This window comes from Haliaeetus albicilla, chromosome 4 (assembly GCF_947461875.1).
Source record: "Haliaeetus albicilla chromosome 4, bHalAlb1.1, whole genome shotgun sequence".
Taxonomy (NCBI): domain Eukaryota; kingdom Metazoa; phylum Chordata; class Aves; order Accipitriformes; family Accipitridae; genus Haliaeetus; species Haliaeetus albicilla.
Window position 1 is genome coordinate 29,638,574 of NC_091486.1, and position 12,739 is coordinate 29,651,312.

Here is a 12,739-nt window from a genome sequence, read left to right on the forward strand (position 1 = left end):
CAAGGGTCACCAGATTTATTCCATATACCATATGAAATTTTTTAAAAGTCTCTCTGCCTTGGAATCCATGAAAAATGTTTTCCTAGGCTGACTTAATGTAAAAAATGTGCATGTGGTGTTTGAATTGGATGTAAAAGAATTATACACTGCTTATTGCTTTGTTTACTATCCCTTTAAAACAGTAACCAGTAAATCAAGTAAATAGTTGGATTTGTACATCACAGTGTTGTGACCTGTTTGCCCAGAATATATTCTGAAAGTGTACAGTAACAACAATCCTAAATTTACCCTGAAAATACCATGCAGTCTTCCATCTTCATGAGTGATGAGATTTTAGGATCTAAGTGGCAAGGTATATTAACTGCATAAGGCTCCAGCTCAGTAGGGTGCTTAAGCACATGATTAACCCCATACATGGGATGAAAATGGGTGTTTTCACAGTGGGGCATACCTTGATTGAGGACTGAACTAGTTAATTTTTCTCCCTCTGTTTCCTACAGTTATGTAACTTAAAAGGTTAAGTGAGACTGCATTTTTAAAAGTTGAAGAGCAATGCAACACCAAATTACAAAATTCTTTTGCAAGGACAAACCATTTCCTTGGGTAAAACTTGCTATGGGATCTCGAATATGCATGTCAAGCAAACTGGAGAGTCTCCCATTTTTGAAGCATCCTATGACATCAAGTAATAAACTGTGAAATGCAGTGTATCTGCCTTGGATGAAGAGCTGAATCTCATTTTGTCAGTTTTCAAAGCTATAATTACAGACAGTCTACATAATTCAAACAAGAACCATTCATTCTATCTAATATGACACAAATTTGTAGTGTACTGTGTTAATGTAAAAAGTATCCAAGTACAGTGTAATATATCTCCATGGATTTGCTATTGACTTTTTTGTCTTAGCAGGGTTTGCCATTAGTGATCATTTAGGTTATATTGCAGTACGGAATACAGATGATTTTAAAGAAGCCAATATGAAAGCATCTGTCAAAAATGCTAAAGATGAATACATGCAGCAATGACTTCAGTTATTTACTAGATTGTGACAAGATTACAGTAGTGCATTACCTTTGAGTATCATTTTCAAGAGTGTTACTGTATATCTATTGCAAAATACAGTGCAGATTTTGTAGTGAGTGAATGACTGAGCTGTCAGCAAAGTATTTCTTAATTATGGCTAAGATCTTGGAAAGAACATAGAGAATAGTGCAAATAAGGAGGTATCTTCTTTTCAAGATTTTCTGCCAATAACAGTTATGTGGTGCCACAATTCAAATGCTGCTCTTTAACTTTTACAGGCTTTTTTTTCAGCAAATAATTGCAGAAGCATGTAAATGTCTTATTTCTTTCATAAGCCTTTGAAAATGAACCTCCTGGGTCCCTTGCCTTTTGCTCTCAGCTCTGAATGGCACTCCAGGGAGTTGGCATCTCTTATCAGAAGTGAGCAGTCAGGCAAGGGGCAGCCAACATATTGAGAGACCATAATAGCGTGTTGGTCAAGGGCACCAGACAGGTACTGAAAGGTCTCTTGTTGTGTTAAACAAATGCTGTTTCCTTCCTGCCTTAAGTGGGAGCTAATTTTTTTTGTAAGCTTCTCTTTTGGCAAAAGAACAATAGGGATAAATAAGGCAACCTTTCCAGTGAGAGATATGCATTAGATTATCATAAATCCACAGATCAAAAGTGCCGTGGTCAATGAGAACAGGCGTTAAATAAAAGGACTAATTGAAAGTGTTGTCCCATGGTAGACAGAGGATTGACACAATATTGAGTAGATATAACCATGGACTAAGTAGAAAGGGGTAGAATACAATACAGAGTACTTTCTCAAAGGTTACAATTCTGTTTGTACTGGTGACTGAGCAGTTTTTGTGTATTGTGGGAATAAGAGAAGGCTAAAAGTATATTCTATCTGTTCTTTAAAATACTGAGAATTTGTTGGTGTTCTTGTATTATATTATATACCAGTGAAACTTTAGGTTTTAAGAATCCTTTATTATAGCCTTTTAATTAAGAAATCAGAGACCTGAGGTATAGATGTGCTTCTAAAAACTAAATAAAATCATTGGCAGAACATCAATTAATCAAATGTATCCTGAGACTCTTAGATAAAGGTTTTCAATCTGCATTGCTGAATGTTATTCAGTACTTATTAGGGCTTTCAACTCTCAAATCTTCTCTCACCTTCATATAAACTCTTCTGAACTTTTTTGTCTGGTTTGTGGTGTTTCAGTAAATGTCAGAGTTGATTTTACTGAAGTTCCATGCAGGTATCTTGGTAGATTAAAACATTCCTGTCCTGAATTCCCTTGTGGGAGATGGTACCTGTTTGGTTGGTTGCTCCATTCTGTTTAACAGCTGAGCCTGGACAGCAAGTGGAAAGATTGCCCTTAGATGACTTCTGACTGCTGCATTCTGGTCCAGGAGAAACCGCCTGGAGAAAGAGAGGAGATCATTGTCTTCCCCAAGCAGTTGAGAACGCTCAGGAACTATCTGGAACACTGGACAGTGTGACCAGGAGGGAGCTTTGCAGTAGGAGCTGAGGCTGGCAGACTCCTAGAAATAGTAGGGAACAAACATCACCAGGTTGCAGAGGGGACTGGGAAGGGAGATGTGCATATCTAGAGGGGACTGTTGAGAGCTTGTTGGAGCTGAGGAAGCCATTGAAAGCTGACAGGCTAAGATTTAGCAAAGCTGAAGGAAGGACCTGCCCAGCAAGGACAAAATGAGCAATGGAGATGGATTTTTTTTTTTCAAGTCTTTTTTTTTTCTTAACTTAAACCTGTTTTGCTGTATAGTATATTTTATTAATACTTAAGAGCTTAAAATCCCTTTTGCTGTCTTCAGTGTACCCATGTTAAAGGAAGAGTACAGGCCAGGCCATCTCGAATCTCTAGCCATCTTGAGGTCTCATCACTTGGCTATCTGGACTTTGATTTATATGAAGATTTCTCATTTATCATAGTACCATTGAGTTACTTATCTATGTCTGCAGTAGGGAATAATATAAGTGATACACTATCATTTAATTCCTGAAGTGCTGAGGTGTGATACATTTGTCGTGGAAAATACACAATGTGATTGTTGACTGGGAATTTTATAACATTAAACTCTTAAGTTTTTCCTCAGCTAGAAACATATTTGTGTTGCAGCTCGTTTCATTCATTCTGTGTTTGAGTGAATTCAGATTCTAGGATGATCTTGAGGTAAGAAGTATTTCTAATAGAATTCAAGGTTTAGTGCACTGGAGAGGAATTCCTTTACCAGACCATAATTCAGCTGATGGTTGTTGCTCTTTTGTAAAGTATTGATGTCTTGGGATGATGTTTTAGCAAAGTCAGGGAAATAGAGGCAGTAGGAATCCAGCTCTGTGAGTCACTAGCAGCATTTAATAGTCATACCTGCATATCGTAGGAACCAGGACCATCACTCATGAAATTAGTTACCCAAATGAAGCAGTTAATTGACGAGCTGTTAACTTGACGATGGCTGGAGCTCTTTTTGATCATCAGTGAAAAGGCATTCCTTGGGAAGACACTATCATCAGGATAATAATTTGAAACCATTTAGTGAGTATAGGGTGAAATCAAGCTTCTAGGTTCTGTTCATCCCTTTTTATTTCTCCTCTGTTTTTCCTCCTTTCTGCCACTTCTCACGTTCTCCCACAAAGAAAAGTTTTCAATCTTGTATTTGCACCAAAGAGTCTTCATGTTACAGACTGACTACCAGGCATTTGCTATCAGATGCCATAGGATGAGTAGCGAATGAAAACTTTAAGGGAATAAAGACAGAGTTTACTTGATCTTATAATGAATTCATCATTGATTTGTAGATGTGCATCTCCTTTCCTATTACCCATCCCTGTGAAATCGTTGAAATGTCATTCACCCTCCTCATGGGTAACAAATTTTTGATAGTACTATTAAACAAAGTTCAACATTATTTTTAAATCAACTTTTGCTGGATGTTAGGGTAAGGCTGAATATAAATAAGGAAAAGGAGATATTTTTAGGATAATTGGTGTTGAACAAGAAATGCTTGTGAAGGACTTAAGGAAGATCACAGAGTTCCTCAGTAACAGGTAAAAGCAGCTGGTTTTTTTAAACTTAAATTAAATTTACTAAGGTTTTTCTATGATAAAATTATCTGTTTCCCACAGAATTGTAGCAAGGAAAATGGTAGTTAAATGTTACGGATTCCAAATTAGATACTAAGGAAAGCAGTGGAAATGAAATACTGACAAAAAATTTACTGTACTTGTCTGGTGTCCTGCTGAATACATCTTAATGTTCAGTAGGTAACACATCCAGGCATGCAGACAGTGATCTGGTAGGTTACTTAGAAGAGCTAATGCATGGCGTAGTTATGTTAAAGGAAGTTAGGAGATAGAATAGAACATTGAACAACTCTGTTACTTTTTTTTATTACTCTGCTTTTAGCAATTTATTTGTATCAGAATCTAAAATTGGACTAAGCTATACTGAAAAACTACATGTAATATCATTATCTTAGTAAGTTTATAGTGGGACAGTTCTAGTGACCACCTAGTCAGTCTTTTTTCCCCAGATATTGAGGGCAAAGTTTTTCTTTGAGACTCACTGAAATTTCCTTGCCTGCTATTTAAATGAGATATTTCTTATGTCAAAAATCACTTGCAAAGAAAAAGGGGGAAAATGCTACTGTGAAGTGTTTTGAAGACTATTACGTCCCCTTTTAGGCTCAGGCCCCCCCCCCCCTTTTTTTTTCTTTTTGTTTTTTTTCAAGGTTAAACAAGGTTGTTAGATTACTGTCCTCTGGAATTCATCTAGCTTGTTTCTTGAAGCCTAGAGTTGAGCACAGTGCTGCTATGGAGCCTGTGCCCGTGCTGTGGAGAAGGTGTCAGCGTCCTGCCTCCTACAGCCACTCCTGCTCCCAACACTGCCAAGGCCTTGGGTGCAGCCAGGGGGGGCTGGAGCCTTGTCATCAGTGTCACCGGTGGGTCAGAGACAAGAGCGATAGTACACATGAGAATCGTATTGATTAGAGTGCTTGACTCAAATTAAAGCAGACTCGTATGCCTAGTTTATTTTCATATATTGGCTTGAGGGACATGTATAGATCCTGTTGTCTGGTTTTTAACAAGTTTGTGTTAATAAATGCATGAAGTCCTTAGCCTGAAATTAATGTACATCTTGGAGCTTAAAGTAAAATAGGTAAGATGCTCCTGAGAAAGAAGCTAACAAAAAATTACATAATTTTTTGTGACAAAAATACTGTGCCACCTTTTCCTTGAAAGTTGGGGTTTTTTTCAGAATAATAGCCTTTGTGCTAGGGCTTACCATCAGCCATCCCCATTAAAAATCGATCTGAATGTGACCAAATTCAGTTTTAGCTGAAGTCCGAGTTCATATTAAGGTAACATTATAAAGCAATTTGTGACTGCTCTGGTGAAGGTAGGCATGAGCACTGGGAGCTTTTATGTCCTGTGATAACAACCCCCCTTTACTGCTTTCCTCATGGTATTGAGAAAGACAAAACCATAGCATTGACATACAGAAGGAGCAAGAGTCTGGTGCAGGTGTCATGGATTAAAGTGGAAGAACAGTAGCAGCACACAGGACCTGCTTGCCTAGGGAACCAGGAAAGTAATATAAAATAGACTGTCCTGAAGGGCTGCAAGAGACATCAAATGTCCTGGACCCTGAGAAAAATTTCTTCTGTCCAAATCTGGACAGGATGTGCCATTTGAGTAAACTTCGGACCTAAGAGTTCTGAACTGACTGACGAGAATATGTGCGTTTTGAAAAACAAAAAATTGGGCAGAAAATCTTGAGTGTAATACCTTGAGGAAGTTAAATGCAAAATGCTTCTATGTTAGAAGGCCACTAATTGTGAGTTTTTTCCTTACACTGATTCTTTTGAAGGAAGTCTGAGCAGGAGTGTTAACAAATTATCATTCTGTATCGTTCACAGTAGTAGGTATGAATTTGTACGTTTTGGGGGATTACTTTCAGGATCCACAGCTAAGAAATAAAAGTGACAGATTTGTTACTGAGAATTGTCTGCTGCTGGTGAACAAAAACAAAAGCACAAATTTGTAACGCAGGTACTGGAGATGAGTGCTGGCATCAAGACAATTGTCAGTGTTGGTGCTATGTCACTTTTATATCTGGCAGTTAGGCAAATTGTGTTGTCTTAATATCATGTAGTTAAATTCCCCAAATAATTTGAGCATGGTGCATATTGGGATTAAGGTTTATAGTCCTAGCTCTCTGGTTTGTGCAATTGCTGTCGAGCCAGTAGCTGTTTCTCATCAGTGAAAGGGTATCTGAAATAAATGGAAGTATACTTAGTAGTTATTGTTTCTAATTTTTTGTTGCTTCAGAATATTAATTTCTGCTCTTAGTTCTGTGATCATACTTCTTGTTGACCAGACAGCATAATAGATTAATATATGGGACTACTCTGGCTGCTGAGAAAACAACTGTACTGCTGGCACCTTTGCTAACAAATGTATTGATATTGTATGTGCTGCAGCTCAGGCCCTGGAAATGATCCTTCATTAGGTAAAAGGAGGATTGGCCTGGCTACTGCACTCCTCCTTGCATGTGGCCTTGTCATGGTTTAAGGCCAGCCAGGAGCTAGGCACCATGCAGCTGCTCACTCACTCCCCCTCCCCAGCCCAGTGGGGTGGGAGGAGAATTGGAAAAAAAGTAAAACTCATGGCTTGAGAAAAGAACAATTTAATAACTAAAGTAAAATAAAATGTGATACTAACAATAATAATAATAAAATATAATAATAATAGTAGTAATGAAAAGGGATATAATTAAAAAAAAAAGACAAGTGATGCACAATGTAATTGCTCACCACCCACTGACCGATGCCCGAGCAGCGATCCACCCCTCCCGGCCAACTCCCCCCAGTTTCTATACTGAGCATGACGTTCTGTGATACGGAATATCCCTTTGGCTAGTTGGGGTCAGCTGTCCTGGCCGTGCTCCCTCCCAGGTTCTTGTACGCCTGCTTGCTGGCAGGGCACGGGGAACTGAAAAATCCTTAACTTAGGATAAGTGCTACTTAGCACCAACTAAACTATCAGGGTGTTATCAAGATTATTCTCACACTAAATCCAAAACATAGTGTACCAGCTACTAAGAAGAAAATTAACTCTATCAGAACTGAAACCAGGACAATATCCACCCCTTATTCTGTACCATTCACGTCATGCCCAGATCTCACACTTCACCATACGTTTCCAGTTAATCACCACCACTTTTCTCGTCTTTTGATATATACACACAGATACCATTCACGTAGTCTATGGGCCATCTCTATCAAGTGTCTGTCGAGTTCATTCAGTCCATGACTTTGGTCTCAATCTGTCTTAACAGTCTGTCTGGGCAGGAGGGATGATGCAAACTCCGCTCAGTCGGCAGAACAGGATTGGGCTTTGGTGTCATGCGGTGAGCGGGTGACATGGGGCACAGCAGGAGGATGGTGTGTAGTGTTGGATTGTTGCATGCTGAAGTCAGTCCCGGTTCCATCGCCACTGCCCTTTGCTTGATTTTATCAAAGTTCATTCTTCGTTCATCTAAGTGATTCTTATTAGAATACCATTGATATAGCATATAACAATTATAATAATGATGACATATAGTGGCAGCCTGATATAGCAATCAACATCATACAATTTAATCTAATGACTATTCTTACCTAAAATCAAATCCCCATGAGGCACACATCAGACTTCCTCATCCTTCCGCATCACCCACCGAGTACACCCAGGTATTTGAGCAAAAGCAATCCCATGAATTGGTTTGCCTTTGTCTGAGGTGGGAGCAACCCAGACTGTTTTCCCCAGCGTATTTTTTATGTGCACTACAGGGAATTTATCCCCTTCTACAGCATGTAAAAGTTCTGGCTGGGCAGGGCCAGCTCAACTGACAGATCCTCTGGTGTTGACTAACCAGGTGGCTTTTGCTAAATGTGTATCCCAGTGTTTGAAGGTCCCACCACCCATTGCTCTCAATGTAGTCTTTAACAATCCATTGTATTGCTTGATTTTCCTGGAGTCTGGTGGGTGATAGGGGATGTGATATACCCACTCAATGCCATGCTCTTTGGCCCAGGTGTCTATGAGGTTGTTTTGGAAATTAGTCCCATTGTCTGACTCTATTCTTTCTGGGGTGCCGTGTTGCCATAAGACTTGGTTTTCAAGGCCCAGGATAGTGTTCCAGGCAGTGGCATGGGGCATGGGATATGTTTCCAGCCATCCGGTGGTTGCTTCCACCATTGTAAGCACATGGTGCTTGCCTTGATGGGTTTGTGGAAGTGTGATGTGGTCAATCTGCTAGGCCACCCCGTATTTATATTTCAGCCATCATCCTCCATACCACAGAGGTTTTAACTGCTTGGCTTGCTTGATTGAAGCGCATGTTTCACATTCATGGTAATCTGTGCGATAGTATCCATGGTCAGGTCCACCCCTTGATGACAAGCCCATCTATATGTTGCATCTCTTCCCTGATGGCCTGAGGTGTCAAGGGGCCCAATGAGCCATAAATAATTCACTGTTGCCAATCCAGATCTACCTGAGCCACTTCAATCTTAGCAGCCTTGTCTAACCTGTTGGTTGTTTTGATGTTCTTCAGTGGCCCAATTCTTAGGTACATGAACATCTATGTGACGTGCTTTCACAACCAGGTTCTCTAGCTGGGCAGCAATATTTTGCCACCATGGGGCAGCCCAGATGGGTTTACCTCTGCGTTGCCAGTTACTCTGCTTCCATTGCTGCAGCCACCCCCACACAGCATTTGCCACCATCCATGAGTCAGTATAGAGATAAAGTATTGTCTATTGTTCTCATTCAGCCTCTACTTGATAATTTAACATAAGACTTTGACACCTTTGAAAGCAGCCCCCAGTCATCTTTTTCAGCTTGTACTTGTCTGTATATTTCCTTTTCATAGTTTTTTTCCTATTAATTTTTTAACACTGCTGTTACAAAGAATAGAAGAAGTCCAAATGACAAGAAACTTAAGCTGGTTAATTGTCTTAGAGCTATATGGAGAAGGAAGAGTGGAATAAGATCAGATGTCATGCATAAGGTCTTTTCCACTAATACCTTCCATGAACACTTTACTCCATAGTAGGTCTTGTTGTCCTAGTTTTATTTCTGTAGAGTGCCAGTATGAATATTTCAGGCAAGAATTTGATGATGTTTAATTTCATGATTCTAACCTGCTTTAAAAAAAAAACAAAGAAACAACCCCCCCCAACAACATACAACACTATAAAACTGCAGATACAGTATACAGTAAAAGAAAGTTCTTTCTCATCTTCCCTAGCAATGGATACTTGACTTGGCAGTCTTGTAAATAACAATCTAATCTGGGAAAAAATCTTAGGATCAACCTATACTAGACGGGAAAAAACCCCCAAACCTCTATGGAATAAAAGTATGTGCGAAGTGAGTCAGTGCAGAATAAGTTACTGCGTTTTCAATTCTCACCCTCACTTTTGTTACACCACCTTCCCTCTGTAGACAGGTTTAAGGGAAGGATAATTTTTTAAGGATGAAACTCAATTTTCAGAGGGGAATGGGATTTAACAGTACAACTATCATTACAGTTTGTGACCTGCATGTAAAGATGTTGAGAGTTTTATGGCTTACAATTTTAATGCAGCTGTGTTTAAAATAAATGTCTTTTTTATATTCTGCTGCAACATCAGTTTTATATCATGTGGAACTAAGCTATTTTACCTTCTATTTAGGCATATTCCTAGGTATCATTAAAAATAATATTTTAAGCCAGATCATGTGACAAAATGTCAGCTAAATGCATGGTTGGTTATAAGGCTGCTTCTTCAAGCTACTTGCTGGAAAAGAGGACTATTTCATGTCATATGAACCTATGGATACAACTGGTTTATACATTGTCTCTGCCTGCTTTTCACCCATATTTTCATCCTTGTTTTCTCCAACAGAAAGGAGAGCCAAACTGCAGTATTCTTTCTCCAGAAACCACAGAGCAGCTGACCTTTGAGATTCCTCTGAATGATTCTGGCTCTGCCGGACTTGGTGTGAGCTTAAAAGGCAACAAATCTCGGGAGACTGGAGCTGATCTTGGGATTTTCATCAAATCTGTTATTCACGGAGGTGCTGCTTTTAAGGTATGGAAGAAACACATCAGATGATGACCGCGTTAGAATTCTGACTTTTCTATGTTGAGTACTGAATCTCACTTGATAAGCATTCTAGGAATTAATACCTTTTTGTCACTCATTCCTTTAGGTGAACTGCAAATCTACTAATGTTTTGCCCCAAGATTCTGGTGTCATGTGTGGTAGGGTTTGCCACAAGGGAAGTGAATTGGTGAAAACCTTGGCGGACATTTGGATGCTGCAGGAAGTGGGGAAGAGGGACAAGGTGGAGAGCGTGTGCATATGGGGAGAGCCTGCCTCCCAGCTTCCCCACAGAAGCACATCAGAAAGTTTGTGTGCTGCTAGGCTCAGTGACAGAGAAGTTAGATACCTACATTTATTATCTGTCTGCACTGCTTTTGGTCCTTCCAAAATGATACAGGCAGACCCATAAAAAAATCAATCAAAAGACAAACTTCTTTATTTAGAAATTTAGAAAAAATTAGAAATGACAATTCTGTGAGGTTAAGGATTATGTGTTTAATTTGTGCTGTAAATAAAAAGCTAGCTCAGAATTTTCTGTCTTTTTTTTTATTCAAAATATCTTTTACCACTGTAGTAAAAATGCGGCTTGGCTGAGCCTGGCGTCAATTGTGCAGAAGTTACCAATTGTTCCTGAGGTGGATTGGTAATATTAAATTGGTAAATGACAGTATTATGAATTGTTCTGCTCCCTCTAAGGACTATACAAGGACTGTTGCACATTTTTATGATTAAAAAGTATTTGAATTATTTTCTAATCTTTAGGAAATTTGTTGACTGCATTTTTTTTCCCAAATAAAACTTGAAAAGGGTAACTTTCTTGAAATTAGAAGCAAGTGTCTTAATTTTTCAGGGCTAGTATGTTTAACTCTTGTGGATCCATAATGTAATTTTTTTTTCTTTTGTGTTACCTCAGCAATTTCTCACAGTTCTTTTTTTTCTGTAAAAATACCTTTTAATTCAGTGTATGTAAATTCCTCTACTGATATCAGCTCGCTGAGTAAGACAATTCACAGCATTAAAACTTTCATGATCATCTATTTACAGCAGCTGGTAAATAGCAATAATCTAGGATTTAGCTTTGATGGGAATCTTTAATACTTCCCTGCTTCTATTATTTACCTGTCTTAGTCCCACAGTTACTTCAAAGCTCAGATCTTCTCATGTCTGAGCCTGGTACATGCAATTCAGAATAGCGTCTGTGCTTAACTCAGGGCTAAATGACAAGTTGAGTAAGCTCATCTACGTGGTGTATATCAGAAATGAGTTAAGGCACAATTGGCCAAATGAGGGCTGGATAAACTCAATCTATGTGCATGTCTGCTAACAGAGTACAACTCATTTTACTGTGAAAATGAGGCTGCTCTCCTCGCTTTCCCAGTTCTGTGTTCCCCAAGTAGCTGTCCACACCAGTTGCAGTGGCAGTGTATATTGCCACAAATAATTTCATTGTTTTGAATAGCAAAGCCTGTGGAGCCATATTCGTGCAGGATTAGTGCACTGTCTACCTGACTTGTCACATCATAGATACATAAGGCAACCCTTTCTAGCTCTGTGTGTTCACCACTCTCTATTCTCCTATAGTTACTCACTCCAGAGCAGTTAATTTTGTCTTGAGGCATCTGCAGACTAATAAAGCGGGACTTCTGTGCTCGCATCTAAGTAAACAGGCAACTGGCACAGTTAGTGTCCTGGTTTCAGCTGGGATAGAGTTAATTTTCTTTCTAGTAGCTGGTATAGTGTTATGTCTTGGATTCAGTAAGAGAAGAACATTGGTAACGCACTGATATTTTCAGTTGTTGCTAAGTAGTTTTTGTACTAAGTCAAGGATTTTTCAGCTTCTCATGCCCAGCCAGCAAGAAGGCTGGAGGGGCACAAGAAGTTGGGAGGGGACACAGCCAGAGCAGCTGACCCAAACTGGCCAAAGGAATATTCCATACCATGTGACGTCATGCCCAGTATATAAACTGGGAGGAGTTGGCCTGGGCGGGGGGCGGGTGTTGCTTCTTAGGAACTAACTGGGCATCAGTTGGCAAGTGGTGAGCAATTGCATTGTGCATCACTTGTTTTGTATATTCCAATCCTTTTATTATTATTATTGTTATTTTTATTACTGTTATTATTATCATTATTAGTTTCTTCCTTTCTGTTCTCTTAAACTGTTCTTATCTCAACCCATGGTTTTTACTTTTTTCCAATTCTGTCCTCCATCCCACTGGGGGCGGGGGGGGAGTGAGCAGCTACATGGTGCTTAGTTACTGGCTGGGGTTAAACCATGACAGTTAGTCACCATGACTGGAAGATTATTTTGTCTTGTGATAACCTGTGGTCCTGTGACCTATTCTCTATTCTACCTCATTATAAACCTTTCACCAATTAGAGCTGTGTAGTAGTAGATCTGAGTGTGGACTCCAGAGCAAATTAAATAGTAGTTGAGGCTCTAGCTCTCAACCAGAAACTCTTCAGAGAATCTTTCCTATGTGTTTAATACAAGTACTCTCAGAATGCAGTCATTTTGGCAATGTCTTAAGAACCACAGTTGTATATGCATGGAGAACAGCTGTCTTT

At 39.3% G+C, this 12,739-nt stretch overlaps 1 protein-coding gene across 6 annotated transcripts in view; it reads left to right on the forward strand.

Annotated features, from left to right (window-relative positions):
* PARD3B (par-3 family cell polarity regulator beta) overlaps positions 1 to 12,739 on the forward strand; it is a 433,796-nt gene that overhangs the window by 212,809 nt on the left and 208,248 nt on the right. For all 6 annotated transcript variants that reach the window (XM_069781654.1, XM_069781655.1, XM_069781656.1 and 3 more), the window contains one exon: positions 9,974 to 10,159. In XM_069781654.1, the coding sequence (XP_069637755.1) occupies positions 9,974 to 10,159 (186 nt within the window). The remainder of the gene's footprint in view (positions 1 to 9,973; positions 10,160 to 12,739) is intronic.